Below are 23,529 nucleotides of genomic sequence, written 5' to 3' on the forward strand. Positions count from 1 at the left end.
TGAGATCACCCACAAAGAGACTGGACACATAGCAGCTTTGCAAACACTCCCCAGTTTTGGAAAAAAACCTACTTTCATATTCCTCCTTTCCAAGCGTATATCTCAGAATTAGAAGCAGCTTGGATAAGTCTGAGAGATGATAGCAGTGGAGCCATGGTGGCTGTATGGGTTCTATATCCACACCAGGAGCCATAGGGTCTGTGTGCTGGCTATTGCAGATGTGTACCCACAGGCATGATGTCACATGGATGGGATCCTTAGAAAAGCTATCAGCAAAGACCTAATGCATACATTCTACTTCACTTATAGTCAAACAAATCAAACAAAACCAGCTTTGCCATTTCATATCTCCCAGCATGTTCCCATGTGTCTTTAAACACATTTTCAGTTTGGGACAGAAGTAACAGAGTACAACATCAAGACCAACCCAGCACTTTATATGGTAGCATCAGCCTCTGTCATCCTATTCAGTGTTAGTTTCACTTTTTTGCCTGGTAAGAAACACCTTCTATGCAACACCTGACTCAATGTTAACTGTTTTATGGTTTTTCCATGAGCCATCACCGACTTTGAATTTTGTGTTATGTTGTTCTTTTAAAATTTTTATTTTTATCTCATATACAAATTATATATAATATAATTTAAAATTTATATAATGTATGAATATATTTGTGTATATACATGTATACACATACAAATATGTATATATGTATATATATGAGGTACCAAATAATTTTTCATGATATATGTTGTCCATATATAAATCATGTTAAGCATATTTCCAAAAACATCTTTTATTTCTTTATAATAAAAATTTTCAAAATCACATGTTGTATATTTCTGAAATACGTATGGTTTTCTTTACCTACATACCCATTATTGTATAACACTATATGAGAAATTCTTGGTCTCAGTTAACTATAATTTCATATGCTTGACCAGCCTTTCCTACTCTCCTGCTTTCCATTGCTTTCTCAGCCTCTGCTCATAAGAATGATCTGTGCGTGATCAACTTTTCTAGACTCCACACCACCATTTTAAAGGGAACTGTCCTCAATTAATCTTATTTCAATTATGTTTTCCCTGTGATATTTTCTATTTTATAATTCAGAACAATTGCTTACAATTAAATAATGAGATCACAATAAGTTAAAAATGTTAGGCCCTGTCTGGTTCTGCTTCTGATAGTTGGTGAGTCTCTGGAAGATTTCCATCTTTACTGCCAATCATGACTACTTCTTAAAAGTAACCCATCTCTGCTTTAACTCTGAGTGGACCTGCAATGCTTCAATAATTCTCAGTTCTCTATCGTACCAAGTTATTAGGATCCATTAGACACAACAAACTGGCTATTTCAGCTCATTTTAAAATCTAAATGCATCTGTGGCATCAGAAAGTGGCCAGAAAAGAAATCTTGAATTTATAAAATTTCCCAAGTGAGAGAGGTTCTGATGGGTGCTGTGGAAACCCAGCTCATGGGCTAGGGAGGAAGTTCTTGTTAAGAGAAGAGCTTACAACAAAAGGGTTCACATGTGTGATATCTTGCACATATTAAAGCAAACAAATAGGAATCTGATTCCTCCCATTATTTGTGATTTACTATTGTTTGCAAAACTGAAAGAAGGAACTGGATTCTGACAACTCACTAGTATGTATGCATGTTCTTCCAAACTTGGCACTCTCTAACTGCCTCATGTTTATGGAGAGAGGGACCTCCATCGAGAAAGCCAAGGGTTTCAACCTTGGCGGACTACACACACTTCATGAAAACCAATTAATTATTTTCCTAAAAATTCTAAATCATTTTACCATCAAGACATGCAAAAGTGACTGACAAGGATTTTGACATCTTAAAAACATTTCTCAAATAAATGTCAAAATTCAATACTCTCTTGTCAGTTAAACTAACAGCAGTAAAGTCAAATGTGCTCACTGACAGAGAGCAATACTTTTTCAAGAAAGATATTAAGCAATAACAATATATTCTATTTGACTGGCTCTTACATTTCAGAGTACTGTTTTTCATAATTGTACTGAATTTTAACAGAATCCTATGTGCTGTTTGAGACACTCTTAAGTTTACTTCCTCAAGGTCGCACACTATTTTCCAGGAGAATTTACATAAGATTCATAACTTCAGGGTCTTCATTTGATCCTCTCCTTAGCTATAACTACCTGTCATTCAAACTTGCTGATGAGATTTCCATGAGTTTAAGCTCCCATGCTTACTTGTCATGGTGTATTCAAATAAAATCTCTTCTTAAAATATCCCCCTAAACAGGCCTAAGTGAGCATTATTTCTTTCCTAAAGTAATTATAGTCACAGTCAAAAGCGAAGATGACATGCAATGATATAAAGAAAATTCAAACAAGAAATGAATGTGCACAGTAATGATGCCCTTAGAATCTGGACTGGCAGAGCAGGCATCTTCATGTGGACTCTGGCCCAAATGTAGAGCTAATTGATGTGAAACACAAAGAGAGAATGGGAAGCTCATCACTGATTTCAAGAGATTTTAACCTTATGCCACTGAACACTATTTGGCTCATGCATCACTAACAGCAAAAGATTCTGTTTCATAGATTTTCCAGCCCATGACACCTAATATTAGGTGAGCTAAGAGCAAAGATGGGAAGAAAGGCAAGCTGTTGCTAGAATGAACTGTACAGCCTTTCTTAATAGCCAAGCATATATTATATGTACAAGGACTTATATATATATATATATATATATATATATAACATATATATATATGTTTATAATTATAGTCATATATGACTGTGTAACTCCATATTAAATATGAATTCATATGTATAGCTATAATTGGCTTTGTTTTAAAAATAACATTAAATTATCATGAAATATGTACAAGGACTTATTTATGTGTGTGTGTGTATATATATATACATATATATACACATATACATTCTTATAATTTCAGCTGTGAATGACTGTGTGTGAATCTATATGTAAATATGAATTCATATGTGCAGGCATAGTTAGCTTTGTTTTAAAACAATATTAAATTGTCATGGAATATATTGCTATAGCTTATCCTGAAACATATTTTTCAATTGTAAGTACTAAATTTGATAATTCAAAATGACTACTTGTGTAGATGTGTCCACATGTATAGTTTACATGTGTACATATGCATGTATGCACATGTGTATGAGGATGCACATGCATGTATGTGCCCATGCTTGTAGAGGCGTAAAACTGAATGCTCATTATCTTACTTGATTATAATCTACTTTAGTTATTAAGGCAGGGTCTGTGTCTCTTTACGTAGCCCTGGAGCTTCCCAGATGTGCCTAGTCCAGCTAGGTAGCTTGCATGCCCTTCAGATCCCTTGTCTTTATTTTCCTGCTTCCTGAGACCATATGTCTCCACCATGCCTGGTTAGCTTATACATAGATGCTGTGAACTTAAACATCAGCCATCATACTTGGATGGCAAGTACTTTATCCACTGAGTGATCTCCCCAAGCCAATATAATCTTATGTGTAAATCCTAGAACCAGCTCTAGAAATGCTTTACTGTTTTACAAACATAGCTCTTAGTATTGCTCATGCCCATCAACAGTAGTATAGGACTTGTCAAGGCCCCACCTCATGTCCACACTGTGACAACAATCCCTCTAAAGGCATTGCATAACTGAGGGATATTTCAGAAGACTTCAATGATAGTATCTATTTTTGTACAAACTAAGTGTTCAAGCAAAGATATTCATGAATTTTGTCTTTAAACTATGAGCTTTGTAACTAAAAACTAATGAATATAAAATGAAATGTTTATACTTTGCTTATTTCTCCTCCATAAGCAAATTTCATTACTTCAGTTACTATCTCTAGTTAAAATATATACATCACTAAGATGAAAAGGACAAACTGTACTCAGTATAGGTAGCTGATGAAAGTGATATATATTTATAACTTATATAATATATGCTTATCTATATCCATACATCTTAATATTTATACCAATCTATCTTTATTTCCCTCACATTTGATTCATTTAGCAATATTATCTAGGAAATTTAGAGCCAAATGCTTGTGATTTCTAAGATTTATGACCAAGGATTACGAGATAAATCACTAAGATAAAGTTATCATTAAGCCTGCACTTTAAATGGAGGTTGCAATAACCTTTAGCTCTTTTTTATTATTTTTGAATAACTTATGAAAAGTCAAATCTCATCTTATAAATTAACTGTGGATATTCAATTATATCTCAGATTACCTAACTAAGATTATATAACAGTAAAGTTTTTAAAGGAGTTTTTCAATTATAAAGATGATTTCCTTTACCAGTAAGTAGCGATATCTACTGAATAGTTTTGATATTTTACTGAAAATATTTAGATTATTAAAGATTGACTTTTCCTATTGCAGTTGTACAGTTATATTATAATAATTTTGTAAATTGTTTTCAATTTAATAGACTTGATAAGGCAAGTCACAAAATTTACAAACATATAACTTATAACTATGTATAACTTGTAAACTATGTGGAGTATCATTTATTCTTATTTTTTGTTTATAAAATACCACAGTTGAAACTGTAATTTAAAATAGACAATCACTCTTCTCACAAATCTGCTATTAATGGTTAGAAAGATTATGGCACATTTAAATATTTACTGTTGATGAAATTATCTTAAAATTCAATTAATTCTCTCCTATGTTACTAATGCTAATATATATTATATATGCATACAAATATGTATATGCATATATATATATATATATATATATATATATATAATCAACATAATAAAACCAAGCTGGAATTCATTTGTTTTAGGAAACACCATTAGATACCGGGATTCCAATCCTTTTGGCAGGATAGATGGGATTTTAATGTTTGCTGAGTTTGTGGTCTCAGGATGAAATAATTAGAACTATTATAAAAAGAGATACACAGCAAACCTAGAAGAAATATGGGTCATGATTACCTGTGATTATCCAAGTAACTTCTCTCCCAAAGGACTCTTCTCTCATGTATAATATTGGTGAGATTTGAGAGGACATCCCTTATTTGTATATTTCTAATAATTTCTATGCTTTTAAAGTTACAAGGGTGGGATTCAGTATTACTGAACTAATAGTTGTATAAATAATGATGATGTTTTGGCTGGGGAGATGTGCTATGGGAAAATTGCCTCTTTTTCTCTGTAAAGATAGGTGTGGAACTCTGATATTTATGTACAGGTAGATGGTTTGGACAATACCATTCAGCCACAGTGAACACAGAGGTCTTGTATTATGAAGGTGAACCCCTCAAATAAGCAGCCATCAGCAATTATCACATCATGTCCAGCACAGGCCTCTGTAACCAATATTTAGGGGAGAATTTCCTTCACTTGCTCCCTTACAGTCTCTGCTGTCCAACTTCCTTCTTTCTTTTCTCTGACATTATTATGGATTAAAAGTTCTTCAGTCCTGAGTCAGTCTAGACTCATTCCCTGAACGCTAGATATGTATGATCGTTAAAATATATTAAGCCAGAGTTTCATTTCTTTTTAGCCTCTCATTCTCTTTAGGAACTCTCACTTACCAGGCAGATCCATGAATTGGTTTTATTATTCAAATTTAAAATATATATTTTATTTTTTTAAAAAGTTCTTTGACATGTACTGCAGAGAAAATGAAATAATTAGATTAAATAACTTCACATTTCAATGGGACATTTGAGATCATGTCTCTGAACAAGTTCTCAGCTCTCTATGTCATCCACTATTTAAATTGCTTTATACATTCGATTTGTTTTATTCTCACACAGCTCCACAAGAGGGTTAACTCGGTGAACGGAGTGGCAATTTGGTAACCTGATCAAGTTTTGCATCTTGAAGTGTGGAGTTAGCATGAAGCTAAGGAATGCTAGCTCTAGATAGGATATTGAAACGCTATCTTCTTTTCAGAAATTTCACTTATTCATCTACAAAAATGGAAACAATACTATTTACCTTCTTGGGTTCTTTTTGAAGGTGAAACACCCAAAGATGGTGCTCTGGTCTGTGCCTGGCTCTGGTAGTCTGCCCTCACTAAACAAGTTTGTCCTCTCATTTTGTCAGCAGTATATTCAGAAGAGAGCAGTTGGGGGGGGGGAGGGTTCAGAGGTTCTGACTAGCAGGAATCTCAGTTCTCAGTAGGACTTAAGGATGGCAATATTATTTCCCAAGTGTTTTGCTTGGATTCGGATCCACTGAATCTAACAGATGACCACACAGCACAGGGCCTTCTTGGATATGGCCTTAGAGTTTACTTTACTTGATCAAATTCTCATGTGAAAAGGCTACAGCAGACAGATTTCCCTCAATACTTAAACTCCTGCTTGATAGTATTATCACAGCATCTGGAAAGAGCCAAAGGGACATATTACAACAAGAGGTTTATTAAGAGCCAACTTTGCCTTAAGTAGGCCTCTTCAGAGTACGTCCCATCATTTGAGGGCAGTTAGTGGTTGAGCTCAGTGGTAGAGTCTATGGTCAGTCAGCATGCTAAATTTCTGAGTTTAGTTTTCAGCATTAAAAGTAAGAAATAAAATGATACATATGTATAAGTATTTATTATACAAATACTAATTTATGTTCAATGTGATGTGCCTAATAATAGTATTTTTTTGTGTGTTTGTTTGTTTGTTACAGGGTCATTCATTTAGATATCCCTGTGCTTTAGGAATGTGCCATTTTAGGAACTGAAATAGAGTGTTCTCATAAAGTTAAGATTCAGTCAAGGTATTTTGTTTTTTTCTTTTTAAAATGTCTGCTCTGGTAGACTACTTCTGTAAGTGCACAAATGAAATTAATTGATTATAAAGCTTGCATTATACTTTTTCAAAATCTACATTATTTATGTAAGATAATACAATAATCATTACCCAGAGTTCAATGCTCATTTATGATACAACGTATGTCATGGAACAAGTTTAGTAAGACATATATAACATAATATATTATAATAAATGATTATTCATAAAGAGTATAAATTTGTACAAAATGGGTTTGTTCTTTGGAATTAATTTAGAAATTTAATTTTAGCTTTATTTCTTAGATTCTAAATCAGGTCTATAGCTGAAATAGCAAAGTCTTTGGAAATGGTAATAGTTTTAAATGCTTCACCTTTCAAAACTTACATTATCCTCTTGAGAAATCCATGAGGTTTGTTCTGGTATCAAAAATGCATCCATAGCAGTGGGAGAGAAGTTCTGTAGTAAAGGAAATCTAGTACTCACTTATTTGATGGGATACTGAGTGGACAGGCACAGGGCTGACAGTCTTCAGAGGTTCCTCGAGTAGGATCACCATAGAAACCAGGGAGACATCGATTGCAGTATGGCCCACCTGTGTGATCCTTACAGTTCTATGAAAGAAGTGCACACCAGTTCTTTGCTTTCATCTCAAACACAAGCACGTGGCTGCAAATAGTTCTACAGAGTTGTTAGTGTGTTCCCATTGGGGAGAGTAATTGCCCATATTAAATGTTAAATTTTACAGCAGGAAAATAGCATTAGAAATTAATTAACATAATTAATATTTACCTTACAACTTCCCTTTAGTTTTGGTATAACATAGTTTTTAAAAATGATCAAATTCATACAGAAATATTTTCAAGATAAAAATTGCATTTTGTTTTTTTTATAAGTCAATGTATAGAGTGTATATGTGTGTAGTCATAAATCTCTAATGACATTAAAAATGCTGGTTTATTAAGACAGTACAATTTATAAATTTCTTTTGAATTGCTCTCTTAGCTCAGACAATAATCTGGAACTTCATGGACTCCAATGGATTAGACAATGCATTCCCATATGACATTTATGAGGACACTGCTTGGTCCATAATTAAATGTTAAAAAACAAATAATTTAAACATGCAATATATAATTATATACACATATACATATTTATTATGTTACATATAATCGTATATATACCATTATATAACTATAGTATATAGTTACACTACAAAATATGTAACTATTGCCTTTAGAAATAAAAAAGCAGAAACTATACTTTCTTGCTATTTGTTTTGGAAAATATATTTTTTTTCAGAAATAAAATAAAATAATTTGCTTCTTGATTTCTTCTTATTAAGTAGGTACCTTCCTTGAGTTGGGACACATTTATAAAAGTCACCAAGTCTGAGATTCAAGTGAATAATTCAGTTGGCAAGTAGTAGAATTGTCTCTGAGGATTCCAAGAGCTCGACATCATTAGTCTCCAATGATCAAATAAATGTGTTTACTTCCTATCAAAATGCATTCATTATTACTGAAATATATTTCAGTTTAATAAGGATATACAATTAATAATTTTCCTGCATACTGCAAAAGAGTTCATAGACCCCAGGAGTATGCAGCCTTTATTTTATGATCAGTAGACAAATTCTGTAAGAGAAATAGCTAAAATATAAATTAACCTTAAACTGAATGTATAAAGTTATTAACCTTCATGACCACTGGAATAAACTAAGTTAATGACATTCTGAATATTATTTATTTTGATGTTTTAATATAAGAGCTATTTCAATTACATTTAGTAAATGGACTCAACAGCAGGATAGGAATAAATAAGTAAAGATACAATTCTGAGAATAACTTATTAAAATTCCTTGGAAAGGTCAGACTTACTTATTGAAAGAAATCCAAAATATAATTTATTAAATTAACTTTGAACCTCCCATTTAATTCTGTGAGGTAAAGGAGCTGAAGTTTATTAACTACAAATAAATAGATATTTTTACACTAACTGGTATATTTTAAAATTAGCTTTTCTTTATTTAAAGTTCCCTTTTAAATTGTTTAGCAAATGTATTTTTAAAAAAGCACAGATATTTGTCCTGCTGTTAAGAGGTATCAGGCAATACCTAAGGCTCCATTTGCAGACAATGGTTTTCCCTTTGATTGGGTCTCCCGACCCTTCCTCTCACTTTCCAAGTTTACTTTAAATCACCTATTTTTTTTAAAACCTAAGAAATTGCTTCTTCTGTGAAAAAAAATGTCTTTTATGTATTTTCAAGGTGACATGATGAAAATTAGATCTATAAAGTCTTTTGGGTTTTTAAAATAGGACCCTTAGACTGATTACACCGTAACCAGGCCAAAATGAGAATTTCTGAAATTCAACTGAAAATCTTGCTAATTTACATGTCTTCAACTACAGATTTGAAAGAGAAACAAATGCAGTGTGCTCCTTATACTTTCTATTTTTACCTTTCATCAAATTGAAACAAGAGTAATCTTAAAACTCAAGTATGTTTGTAGTCAAAAATGAGCCAGCACCGGGAAAGCAGCACAATGGAAATCAAAACTGGGAAAGATCGATGTTTTTCTTTGATGAGCTGTCTGTTTTCATAGGTAGCTTTTCTATCAAAGTGACTTTTAAACACTGCTTGCAATTCATTTCACCCAGACACCTCCCTAACTTGAAATGCTCCCTGGGTTTTGTCCAGTGTACTATGATGACATTGACTCTATGGCAGAGGCCTGAATCCCGTTTGGAAGCCCAACATGCTCATTTGTAATCAGGTATCAAAGGGAAGTGACACTAAAACATTGTATTAGAAATAACTAATTTGAAGTTATGTTCACTAATTCACTAGCGAAAAAATTCTCCTTGAATAAGGAAAAAGAAGATAAAATGAAAATTTGATTGAGCAGTAAAAATTCCTTTCATACTCAATATTCTAATATTCCTCTGTGTAGATTGTATCAAAACTGATACATTCAAAGTGGGAACTCATCACAGTTCATGCCAGTACAAGGAAGTGGCACTCCACCACCTCCCTAAGAGCCTACATGATCCTTAGCCCATGCAGGAAACCCAGCAAGAGGAGATTAAGTCTCAGTGCCTATGGTGCCAGTGGCTTCCCTGAGACCCTTCCTTCTTTTAAAGGAAGACTTCTCTCTTCAAGCCCTCCCACTGTCACTAACCTGGCTTTTTCCTTCCTGGCCCTCCCACTGTCCTCACTAACCTGGCTTGCTCTGGGTACCTCTCCCTCACCGCCCCCCCCCTTACCACCCCCACTCCCTCACCGCCCCTACTCCCTCACAGCTCCTCCCACTCCCTCACTGCTCCCACTCCCTCACCGCCCCCACCCCTGCTCCCTCACCGCTCCCACTCCCTCAGCACTCTGCTCAAGAGTTACTTTGCTCTGAAACAAATGTTTTCTATTCTGCAAATTATATCATCAAATGGACCAATGTCTGGGTATGATTGATCTTAATGAAGTCAACTTCATATAATACATTAGGGGGACATTATGAGGGTTGTACTGTGACATTTATTTTTGTGTTTTCAGGGTAAGTAAAGCAAATTAATATTAGTTTGGAATTTGATATATTTTATTGCATGTTAATAAAGTATCTTAAAGGTAATTCAATATTTCCCCCTGAGTCATTTTAAAAGACTGTAGTATAATTAAAATGGAAATCACTCAGTATTTTTATTTGTAAAATCATCATTTGAAAAATCTACTGATACACAAATTAGGGCTATCATGTTTTACGCTGCTATGCAATTGAATATGATCTTATACAGAGAAAACAGAAAATGCATCAAATTAAAGTAAAATGCCAAATTACAGTGGAACAAAAGCCCTGATTTTTCACTTTGGATTTTTCCCAGCAGCATTCAAGTACAGGAGAAAGCAGAGAAACGGGCAAGAGGAATCCACATAAGAATTATAGACAACAGAATCTGCCTTAGATTCTGCAGAGGGAGAATATGATATCCTCTCAAATCGGCATTGCTTCAAACTGAGCTTCTGTGAGACTAATACCATGAGAGGTATAGTTTTAAACTTCCTGCCTTGTCAGACAATATTAAGCTAACGTGCCCTGGAGTTACCCTGGATGTCTGTTCTGAGAAACTCTCCAGGCCTTAAGCTACTTAGTAGCATGGACAGAGCTCACCACTTTGAACAGTCTATTGTCTGGTTAACAATATAGAGCTAATTGTACAAGAAGGAACAATCTGCTGAAGATGCATTACTTATGTTTAATATTTCAAAATCTATGTACAGCATTTTAACTGATCTCAATGTTTAAGAGTTCAAATAAAGAAATTCAATATGCTCCAATTTCCAAAGTGAAAGAAACCTCTAACTTATAAAAATGTGAATTGTTTTATTTTAATGGTTGCATTTTATGTTTTTAATGTTATAGGGATATAAATCATTTTATGTTTTAGGACAGTCCACTTTGGGGGTAGATTTACAGAAGAGAGAGAAAGCACATGTATTAAGAGTAGATATGTATTTGAGTCATTAGTTATACTTTATAATGATATATTTGATCCTCTTTCAGTTGTTAGGCAATATGAAAAAAATCAGTTTTTCATAGTTGCTAGGGAGATCACATACAAAATAGCATTCTTAGCTTCTAACTCACTTCTGGATAAAGATGTTTGAAAGGTCACTTCTTGACCCACATGTTCAAGGTTGCAAAGGTAGCAATCAAATTCCAGGGTTGCTGAGTGAATTTCAGCCTGGTCAGTCAGTAACTTAAACAGAGAAACACTTACCAGACATTCTCCTGTGATGTCATCGCAGGCTTCGGCATGAGCAAAACACTGACACGGCTCACAGATGCCACCAAAAATAGTGCCGTTAACTCTTCGGTGCCGAGGCCAACATGTCTAAAAGAAAGATAAGGCTTCAGTCACCTTTCAGTATTAAAAATAAAGAAAAGTAGTTCCCTTTTTCATGATAATAGAAAATAACCCAGGTAGCAAACTCAGCAAATGTACTTGTCAAAGTGGATCCATTATTGAAACATTACTACCATACTATTACCCCTGACACAGGAGCTTTGTACTGACCTTACTGTTATTGGCAGGTATGAGATTAAAGGAAGCATTAGCTTGGTGTCTCTTCTGAAATGGTAAAATAAAGCAGAGATATAAAGAATTGAAATGTGACAGGCTCAAAGAAAAAAGCACAAGCAAGAAAATAGAAGGAAGGGTCCTGAGAAAAGCAGCCAGTATGAAAGGAGCCATAGAGAATCTTAGGCCAACAAAGTACACAATGTCATCACAGGTTGGTTCTTGGCACAGACTACATTTCCCCATATACTGACTGCCTCTAATGATGATACTTACATAAAATCTTTGGAATCATTTGGAAGATGTATTTGTCTCCCTTCTTTTTACTTGAAAACATATGTAGTGACTGGTACATGTTCAGAATTCCTATATTCTATCTTCCATTTCCTCTGTCCTTTATGCTCTCTCAAGTTTGTATAAATAGACTATGACTTATTCAGCATGTATGACCTTGCTACTTCATTTATGTTGACTGTAAGGTTGGTTATATTCACCACTGACATTTTTTAGATTTGAAGCAAAATTATTTGGAAACAGAAAACCAATTTCAGTGAGATAGTTGCATGGCAGGTAAGCACCATATATTTTTTCTCCTTGTTCATTATATTACCTTAGTATGTGGACTTCTATTGATGAGAGAAGATGTAAAAAAAAATGTGTAAATATTGCTGTGCTCTGAAAGTTTATGATGCCCTCAGGTTGCAATTGCACCTTGTGAGTTATTTACTATGTTTCTGGATAGTTGAATATACCATCATATGTCAAAATAGGTCCCTTTGTTAGAAGGAAATGGAAACTAGAGAAAACCACTAAAGTAATAAACTATATAGAACTATGCTGTGTCATGTTGGAAATGACCCGTGTACCTTGGGATATGAGGAACCTTTTACTATTTGAAGAACAATAACAAACATATGAAAAAGATATACTGATATTTCTTATCTGAGAAGAAAACAAATCCATTTTCCTCTTGATTTGAGCAATACAGACACAATAGTTCTAATTTCTTTTCTCCTTTCAGTACATTTTTCTCTGTTTCAATACAAATGATTCTCTAACATATATTTTTCAAAACCTATAAACCTACACTATTGAGATGTAGATAAAATGTAAAGATGCTGACAAGACAAACAGAAGTGATTCATTTTTGTCAAATCAGGCCCTTAGGATACTGTTCTTTAACACGTAATTTTTAAAACTATTTTTGAAATGTACTTGAATCAGTCCTCTTTCTAAAAGCATTCCAGTTACTTATACTTTCCAGTGGTTTGAATGAATGTAGCTTCTATATGCTCATATACTTGAGTATGCTGTCTCTGCTTTGTGGACCTATTTAGGAAGGATTAGGAGGTGTGGCTTTCCTTGAAGAGGTAAATTACTGGGGAGAGTGGACTTTGGCATTTCACAAGACTATGTTCTATTCCCAGCATGCCCTCTGTTTCCTGCTTGCAAATTAGATGTGAGCTCTGAGCTGTTCCCACCAACCTAAATTTGCTTTTCCACCATAGCCTATAACCCTCTGAAGCTGTTAGCACAATGCTTTCTTCTGTATCTTTCACAGCAATAAGAAAAGGAACTGATGTACCCTTTCCTTAGACATAGAATTTATATTAATACTCATAGAAAAATTAAAGCCATTATACTCATCTTTCCACTTGTAAGCCAATTAGCACCAAAATATATATCCACACCTCTCTACACATTCCCCCTCTGAAATAGTAGGAATGGGGAGAGTAGAGTATTAAAAAAGGAATATTACTTCTCTCAGATTCTAGAACCCATTTATGTTTTTATAACATCCTTTCTCTCAAGCTTTTTAAATTGAATAATTACTATCCTTGTGAAAATATGGTCTATTGTCTCCAGGCAAAATTATCACATAAGACAAAAATAGTAAAATCACCCTTATAATGTGCAACTGACTTGTTTCTAGTAAAACTGAATACCCTTTCCTCCTCAGTGACCTTGCACACTTTACTCCATTCTTATGTCTACTCAAGCAAAATTGATTTTTCTCTTGCCCTAAAGTTAAAGGTAGACAAATGAAATCCTACAGCTCCATGCTCTTTCACCCATCATTGTTGCCATCTGACCAGGTGAGTCCTCTCTTCCTCAATTGCTTCTTTCTCCAACTCTAAGGCTTCACACTTCCACAAAGTTCTATCTTTCCTCTTCATCATTCTTCCTACTAGGATCCAATGGATGGTTGTCATAAGGTCTCTGGACATTACTCTTTATCGCAGTCCTCCTGCTCTTTCTTGAATAATTTATTTGGTGACTTGACTTCCAACAGTCAGGAAACCTTAGAGATGTGCTCACTCAAGTCCTTCATTCTAATTAGACACTGACATGGATCTCAAAGACTGTCCAAACAGCCTTATTTCTCAAACTGACTCTTAATTTTTCTCTTTCCACCGATCAAAATATACCTTTCCAAATCTCCAGTTCTACTGATGGCATCACATTTTGTCATTTGTCAAATCACAGCCTCTCATTATTTTCCATGACATTTAAATAAAATCTCAAATTCTTATTAGGCAAGCCTAGGCTCCTCCAATCACACCATAGGTTGCTCTTTCCCCAGCTTATTAAGCTATGGCTATCCTTGCCCACTCCTAGCTTAATATCAGCACCTCACCATTTCTTTTTACAACAGCTGTGCTTTGGTTCTTCAACGTTCAGTTTAACATTACCACAGAAAGCTTATTTTTAAACTAGCTCCTCCAGTTTTTGTATATGCACACACATACATTCATTCACATCACCTTTATTTCAGCTACTTAAAATTGTATTTATTTATTTTATTCTCTGCTTGTTTTCTGTTCATCATACATGTGTCTGGTGCCTCAGAAAGCTGGGAGAGACCATTGTATCTCCTGGGACTTGAGTTACATATGTTTATGAGCTTATGTATGTTTATGAGTTATGTATATTGAAGCTGAGAACAAAACCAGCACCACCTGGAAGAGAAGCCAGTACTCTAAACTGAGGATCTGTCTTCTCACCTTCAGAGATGTTTTTATATTCAACATCTATAATACTTAAAGCATTTGAGTCTAAGGCTTTAATTAATTGTCTCAATTATATATGCTCATCAAACATTGTCAGCTAAATTAAAATATCAATACATCTGGAAAGTAGTTAATATTAATTCAATTTTATAGAAATGAAAGGATTCAGCCTAAAACTTTTATGATTAACCCACTTCATTTTCACTTCTTCATCTGTTAGAAAAGCAAATTATAAAATATTAGGTATAAAAATGTTAGAAACTAGCCACAGAAATTCATATGATGTAAAACACGAGAGACAAAAAATAATAGAAAAACTTTCAGAAGTCAGTGTTCAAGATAGAGGAGAAATGTATCTGTGATAAGTCATTATGGCAAGAGGAAATTTTTGTTACTAGATCCAGAGGGCATACAACTTATATTATTATAGGATTTATTGAAATAATCCTATAAAACCCCTATAGCCCAAAGTACTATTGTAATACTGAATTATGATCTTGTTTATTTAGAAGGTCGTTACTCTTCATGAAGAATCACCACTGACATTTTGTTACTATAGCAATTTGAAGTAAAATTTGATAATAGAAGATAACCCATTGCCCTCATTCTGAATCAGCATTATGACCTCCACCTTAAATAAGAGGGTGACTTAGTAACAGGGTCATCTGATGGGCTGTTGACTGTATAAATTGCTGATTATCAAACTAGAACTAATACTTAATGGTCTTTGTAGTTTGCTCAACCACATTCCAGAATATTAGTGATAACAAAGTGAGAGTGACTGGCCCTCAGAACTAAGCTCAATGATCAAGGCAAACAAAACCAGTCAAGGTCAGTGATGGAGAATATTTCTTCTATGGGAAGGAAAAATTGATAAAAACTTCAGGGGTTAACGGAGATTAAATAAAGAAAAGGAATTCCAGAGTTTAAAAATTCATTGCTACAACCCAAATAAGTGCTTTTAGCTATTTCAAATAATTATCACTTATTATACTACAAGAAGTTAAAGATTTTGTTTTCCCTTCTCTATTTCCTTGTTCTTCCCATGCTTGCATGCTTCTTTCTTCCTTTCTATTGCATCTTAAGTTGTCCATGATACTTTCTCAGATGTCTCTGTACACTGAACAGCTCAGGCTTTGAATAATTATCACCATTACGATATGCACCTCTAACTTCTCCTTTAATTACAGGAGTGCTATGCTTCAGTTTCCTAGTGGTATTTGTTCTGTCTATATAAGCAAATTACTAGATCTTTAAGGACAGAGATTGTGCTGTATACTTATTGTTTATATATATATATATATATATATATATATATATATATATATATATATATATATGAATTTATAAAATGCAGTAAATATATAACTTACCACAATTATTTTTGAAGGAAAAAAGAAAGAAAGCTTATAATTGAATGAGTCCAAAATATTCAGATGATTTTATATTCAATGGGCATTTAGCATAAAAGTTGATAGGGAGAGCAGAGAATAAAGTGGGACTATATTAAAAGCAAGAATAGAAGGAGGACATTTATTATTCCAACTGAAATAGGAGTTTAAAGCTTCAAAGGGAGCTAGCTCCCTGGTTTGAAATCAAAACTGGAAGGCTTGTAATAAAAGAATATCTTATCAAGTGCAGCATGTGTTTTATATGTAAAATCAAATTTGAGTTGACATAACTAATTCATATCCATGATAATTTTTCTCTTATCTCTATAAATTTTGGAAAAGCAAGTACTTCAATGAATTCCATTTAGTTTCATTTCTAGCTGGGCAAATCTGTACCCAGGTTAAAAGAAAACACATTAGTCACGAACATGACTTTAAGCTCTGTGTAGCCTCTGGAAGCATGTATTACTTTAAAGCACATGACAAGCAGCAAAGATATGCCTGGAGTGTTTCTATAAATGGCATAAGCAGTGCTGTAGAGTGAAACATCTCTGAGCACTCAAATGATTCCTTCAAGGTACCATCTTAATGAAACTTAAATGATTATTTACCTACAAACCATTCCTTCCACCTAGAAAAATCACATACACACACACACACACACACACAAACAAGAACACATATATACACAGAGAATTTTCAAGTAAATCAAGTTTCAAACTACCTAAAAAAATGTAGAATTAATTGGCTAAAAATTACTCTAAAATAATATACCAAGTTATTAATAAACATTGATTTTTTTAAAAAAATTACAAATCTAGAACAATAAGATAAGATCTCAAGCCTCTCTCTTTTTCTCTTGCTCTCTTACTTTCTTACCCTCTTCCCCCTCTGTCACTTCTCTTTCCATTCCCCTCCCCACCTCTCTTCACATGCTTCTGGCCAGCTTCTATTCCTCTACTCTCTCTGTCTCTGTCTCTGTCTCTGCCTCTGTCTCCCTCCCTTTCTCTGTCTCTACTACCTCCTCAGCTCCCCTCCCCATGCCCTAAATAAACTCTATTTTGTACTATAAAAAAAAAAAGATTTCAAGCTTCAGATCCCAGGAGTTGAAAAAAGTTTTCAGGAGCTGTCTCCTACACAGTCTACTCTTAAAGCTTTAAGGATTGAGTGCTTTAGAAAACAGGGCCTCGAGTACTTTCTTCAGATAGAAAAAGAAAGGAAGGGTAATAGGAGGAGAGGAAAGAGAAATAAACATATGTCCATCTCTTAGTAGAATAAATGAAAAATATTTTGGAATATTATTTTGCTACCATTAATACCTTGCTGGCTAAAAAGGGAAGAAACACAGAAATCAAAGTTATAGTAGGACAAAATACTTTAAAGGGCAGTATAGCTTTGAAAATACGTGGTTACACTCTAGTTAAATGCCATGAACTCTAGGCAGACGTCCTAATTAGTCCATTTATCTAGCATGGATGAAGGAGGGGTTCCCAAAGCCTTACACCTAACCGAGGAGCTACTGGCAATTGATAGCTGCTAGGAGAGGGAGAATCATTGCTCTCTGGGGTTATGGCTGTATAAGATGCCCCACATCCACATACATATGGGTGACACTCATTGAACTTTGTATGTTACTGTCAGCAATTAGAAAGTAGACAAATTAGGAAAAATAACTCATTGGGGGTCCCAGTGACCTGGTGGAGAGAAGTAAGGCTAGATATCATCATATTCCATCAAAATCATCTATGAAATTACCAAAGGATTAAAAAAAGGCCAATTTTATTTAAGTAATATTCTGTCAGTTGTCTAGGCAGTTACAGGCTGAAATTGTCAAAGCATCAATTTTAGAGCAGATCATTGGTTATACTGTCTGAGGGATTTTTTACAAACTCACTTCACAAGAGCTGCCACTGTACCCAGGTGGACACTGGCAGACTTCCACAGCAGTTGCGATACTTCCATCAGTAGGATAGGGGACAGCAGATTCAAGATTGACAGAGCTCAGCCTGGGAAGAAAGCAAGGACATAGTAACTATGCGGTATTTTGAAGCCAGATGGATGGTGATATGTAAATATCCACAACAATGCAAATATGAAGGAGTTATCTATGTTGAAAAAATGCTTCTATAACTTGAAGCTTCCATCTTTCATTATAGAATAAATATTAAGTACCAATGGACTCTATCTATGGACTCAACCAGTGTGGACTGAAAACATTTGGAAAAAAAACATTTGTATTTGTACTATCTACAGACTTTTTTTTTTATCAAATTATGCAAGCATTAGTTTCTTTTTAAAATTATCTTTAATCTTTTAAAATATTCTCTATCATTATTTTATAAATAATATATTAATATCTATTTATATAGGACTACTCTTATATTAGATATTATATATAATGTAGCAATAATTTATGGCTATGATTTAAATTTAAAGTACACTATATAGCTTCACACAGTCTTGAACACTTGATCACCCACCAGTGGTGATGACTGTAGAGTCTTCTGACATAGCAGGAGATAACAGATGTGGAACCAGAGATTTTGTTCTTAAAGATTATAGTTCAACCTTATTTCTGCCTCATGATATTTCTGCTTCCCAACCCAGTGAGATGCAACAAAGTATACTATATGAAAATGTCTTCAAAAACATTTATGTGTTTGAGCATACCTTTAGATGATGGTGCTGTTTTTAAAGGCTATAGAATCTTTGGATATTGGATACTTGGATATTGGGCAGAGAACTATATAGGTATGTTTTGAAGATTATAGTTCATCTGTGCTTCTAGTCAAACTTTTTCTGCTTCTCAGTCTATGGAGATACAATATACTGGTTCTTAAGTTGTTGTTTCCATCCGTCTCAACTATGGGCCAAAATATGTTTCTCCTCTTTTCAATTGTTACAGTTAGGAATCCCATCACAGTTATAAGGAAGCTTTTTTATTTCATTTTACCTTGTCACAGTATAATTGAAATATGAATTCAGAAAAATTTTCCAAGGCAAAGAAACAGAAATTATTCAAATAGTAAATAAGGAAGTCAAATTACTCTACTTTAAGACTACATGGCACTTCCTATATGTGCCATGAATATGTATAACTATATGGTTATTTATCAAGAAAAATTTAGTGGCTAGAATGATATAAAAATTAGCATTCAAAATTTAGGAGAATTTTTGTACACTACCAACAATATTGTTGAGAAAGAAATTAGAAAAATCAATTTAATTCTAAAAGTGTCATGTAATAAATTAACCCAGGAAGTAAGTTCTTCTAGAATGAAAATTAGAATAACAGTGACAGAAATTAAAGAGGAAAAAAAATTACGATATCTAGAGCTCATCAATTGCAACATCCAGTATTACTGAAATGCTCATAACATGCAAAGCCTACTACATGCATATTCAATACAATTTTATTAAAATATTCTTTATGGAGCTAAAACCAAAAGAGAATTAACAATTCTATAATTCAAAAGGAAATATTAGAGTCCTGTAGAGAGAAAACTTAAGCAACTCTGGATGCACCACAGTAACAGATTTCAAAGTATTCTGTGGAGCCATAGTTAACTGATGTGAGAACACTGACAAAAAAGAACTATACAGCCAGTGGAATAAAAAAAAGAGAGTATGAAAACACATACACAATGCATCTTTTTAAAAGGTACCCCATCTCCTAAAAAATACATTACAGCAGGAGATCTGGCTCTTCCCCTTGCTGGCTGGAGCACTGGGTAAGCTAGCAGGCACAGCGCTGGAGAGCTGGCCCTGGTGGCACAGTATAGGAGAGTTGACAGGCTAATCAACTCAGCTTCCATGCAGACCCAGATCTGAGATGGACCACCCCAACATCTACTCTATCTATGAACTGCCGGAGCATGTGAAAGGGCCTGTCTTACAGATCCAAACCTTCAGGATCTCCAAAACAGGAGGCAACATCAGGATAACCAAGAGGAGTCTTGGTGAGGATCCAGTATTGATGGTGTAACAGAAGCCACAAGGCCTTGAGCCAGACCAATGACTCATTGCAATGAACATTTGCAAACAAAGATGTATGGACAAGAGGGTATGCTGTGGAACATACTGTGACACACTACAGCTTCCATGATGAGATATTTTTGATGCTTTTTTTTTTTGTTTTTGATTTTTGTTGGGGGAGGTTACAAGGATACAAGGCAAATTTGAAGAGGTGGAGACGAGTGGGATTGGGGTGCATGATGTAAAACTCACAAAGAATTTAAAAAAAAATCTAAATATATAAAAGTGACAACACCTGCAACAGTGCAGAGAAATCTGTATGTGGATGATCAAACCTGAATTCTATCTCCCTCTCTACACAAAACTAAACAAAAACAAACAGCAAGAAACAAAATTAACAATGACAAAAAACAGCAAAACAGATCAAAGTCCTAAATGTAAGAAATTATGAAACTAGTGGAAGAAACTACAGGTTGGTATGAGTTACACAGAAAAACCCTGTCTCAAAAAGAGAGAGAGAGTTAGAGATTATTCCATTGAAATAAAACATTGGCAAATGATAAGATCATCAAATAATAATCCTACTATCACATATGGGATAGCTCTCTATAAGCTATTTGTTCATAGAGACTCAAAGTATGCCAAACTATATAGCCTGTTGTTAATATCTTTGATTGCCCAATAGAATCAGAACATAAAATCATATTGCTTAAGACACCAAACACTTGCGCTGTAGAATATTGAGGAATCAGATTGGATCTGAGATGAAATTTCCCTTCTGACTAGCTTTCACAGCATTGAACACTGCTATTCAAGTTGTTTGAAATAAAAAGCCATCAATAGTCCTACTAAGCTGTGGACCCCCTGAGGTACGATAATGACCTAGCTGGAGAAAATAGTGACATGTTGTTATGGGAATAACCAGTAATTAAACTAATTCTTATAGGATTATGTCCAAAATGTCATGGATGGAAGACCATATACCCTAGGACTGAACTTATTAATACTGTCTTGCTAAATGTCAATGGTGTCAATTTGCCTTCTAAGTATTGATGTTTATACTCACAAATTGGTCTTTCTCTCAACTTTCATCAAAGATGTTTCTTTTTGCATTGGACATTGGTCAGTGCAGAGACTGAAACCCACTAAAACTGGTGAGATTTAGCAGCAGTGGAGTCTTCCTATATAGGGCACCACTCTCTTCCAGGTTTGGAACATTGTGAAAGAGAGGGCAGAAAGAAGGTACAGGCCAAAGGATGAAGAGGTATGTTGTGAATCCTTTACCTGCTGTTATAAGTAGAGCAACTATAAACATCAATATGCAAGTATCTCTGGAGCAGGATGAAGAGTACGTTGGTTATGTGACAGTTGAGGAGTAGGATCATAAGGTCATGGTGTTTCTAGTATTTTTAAAAGCCCCAAACTGATTTCCACAGTGCTATACCATCTTACCCTCCACGAACTATAAGGACTCCTCATTCCCAATTCCTCACTCATATTTGCTGTCATTTGTTTTCTTGGTAGTAGTTATCGTAGTGGATGAGTTGGAATCTAAAGCAGTTTTAATGTCTGTTTTTCTGCTGCTTATGGATACTGAATACATTTTATTTTATTTTTTTATTTTTTTAATTTTTTTTCTGAATACATTTTAAACTATCTCTTGGCCATTTGTATTTCTTCTTTTGAGAACTAACTGTTCAGCTCATTGGTGTGTTTATTGGTTGAAAGTTACATTCTTTCATTACTTTTCTTTTGTTTCTGTTCAGTGTTTTTCCTTCCTGATATTTGGATAGACCATTGGAATACATATTAATTTCTATATAATCCTTGAAGCAGAAAAGGAAACTTAATTGAGTCTTTTAAACAGGTAGATGAATCTTTCTGGGCACTTAGTGACATCTGGAATCGTTAGGTGCATATCTACACAGTCAGCACTAATTTTGAACATCTTGGTGAAAGGTCTTAGATTGACAGGCAGTCCTTAAGGTGTTTCTACACAAGGTTTATTTAAAAAAATCACAAAGTGGAGTTTTTGCTCACAAGATAAACCTATACATAAAAGATATACTTTCACAGACACCTCCTTATTTATCTCTTACTGTTTAAGTCTGTGTTCTGTTAGAGAGGAGGCACCTGACCCTCAGAAGACTGGAGGCCCTGGGGAGTTTGGAGTTCTGGTGGAGTAGGGGGTGGGAGAGTAGGGACATCCTTGTGGAGACAGAAAGCAGGGGAGGTGTGCACTGGGAGTGGAGTGGAGTCTAAAGTATAAAAATAAATAAATAAATAAATAAATGCTTAAATAAAAAATTATATCCCCTAAATTAAATTAGTAAGCTTTTTATTAGTTGAGAATTTCATATACACATAAAATGAATTTTGATCAAATACATTGCCCATTCCTTCCCCTTCAGCTCCTTCTTTATTTCCCCAATCCCTTCTCCTTTCTGTAAAACAAAAACCAAAAACAAAATAATCCTCAGTTCTCTTAGTGCTGCCTATACATGTTCAAGTGCAGGGGTATCCACCAATGCATGTGTCATTTCTATAGGGCTCTATTCCTGAAGAACATCTGTCTCTTTCTGTCTCTGTTTCTTTCCATCTCTCCATCCTTTCCTTCTTCCTTTCATTCCTCTATGAATTGTCAATAATTCCACAGTTAAGATAGAACTTCACAAGCTCATCTCTCATTTTAAAGGGTACAATTATGTCATTTAGGATATTCACAATACCATACAGCAGCCACTTCTACCTAGATACGTGTTTTTCAACCTTTCTAATTCTGTGACCCCTTAATATTGTTAGTTCTTTATATTCTGGTGACCTCAACCATAAAACAATTTTAGTTGCTACATCATAAATATAATTTTGCTACTTTTATGAGGAGTAATGTAAATATCTGATATGTAGATTTCTTACGTGAACCTTATGAATTTTCAATAAATACATGGATGGATAGTTGAATGTATTGAGAAATAAATGGATGGTTGGATAAATAGAAGACATATTGAGTATTAATTAAAATACACATAAGTTAGTAGGTGGAATACAGTTACATTACATGTGATGTCTAAAATAGCCAATGACAACAGGTCTATCCATGTTTCAAAAAAATATTAAAAAGCAGTAGGTAAAAGTTAAATTATATATTTGATCTGATACAGAAAAAAAAAATGGGAAAAAGTTAGTTTGGGCTTACAACCAGAGGCCAGAAATGTCCTTAATATATCATGGTGTATAGCTGCCTAGAATTAATGAACTATCAAATAATAAGCCTATAATTCTTATCATTAAGAATCAAATGGTTTCACTGTTGATAAATTAGTTG

The 23,529-nt window shown here is 34.2% G+C and overlaps 1 protein-coding gene across 1 annotated transcript in view; it reads right to left on the bottom strand.

Annotated features, from left to right (window-relative positions):
* Lama2 (laminin subunit alpha 2) overlaps positions 1-23,529 on the bottom strand; it is a 668,494-nt gene that overhangs the window by 265,840 nt on the left and 379,125 nt on the right. The window contains exons 15-17 of the mRNA XM_031380750.1: positions 18,124-18,235; positions 11,528-11,641; positions 7,238-7,365 (exon numbers count right to left, since the gene is read on the bottom strand). Coding sequence (XP_031236610.1) covers positions 7,238-7,365; positions 11,528-11,641; positions 18,124-18,235 — 354 coding nt within the window. The remainder of the gene's footprint in view (positions 1-7,237; positions 7,366-11,527; positions 11,642-18,123; positions 18,236-23,529) is intronic.

This window comes from Mastomys coucha, unplaced genomic scaffold (genome assembly GCF_008632895.1).
Source record: "Mastomys coucha isolate ucsf_1 unplaced genomic scaffold, UCSF_Mcou_1 pScaffold2, whole genome shotgun sequence".
NCBI lineage: Eukaryota > Metazoa > Chordata > Mammalia > Rodentia > Muridae > Mastomys > Mastomys coucha.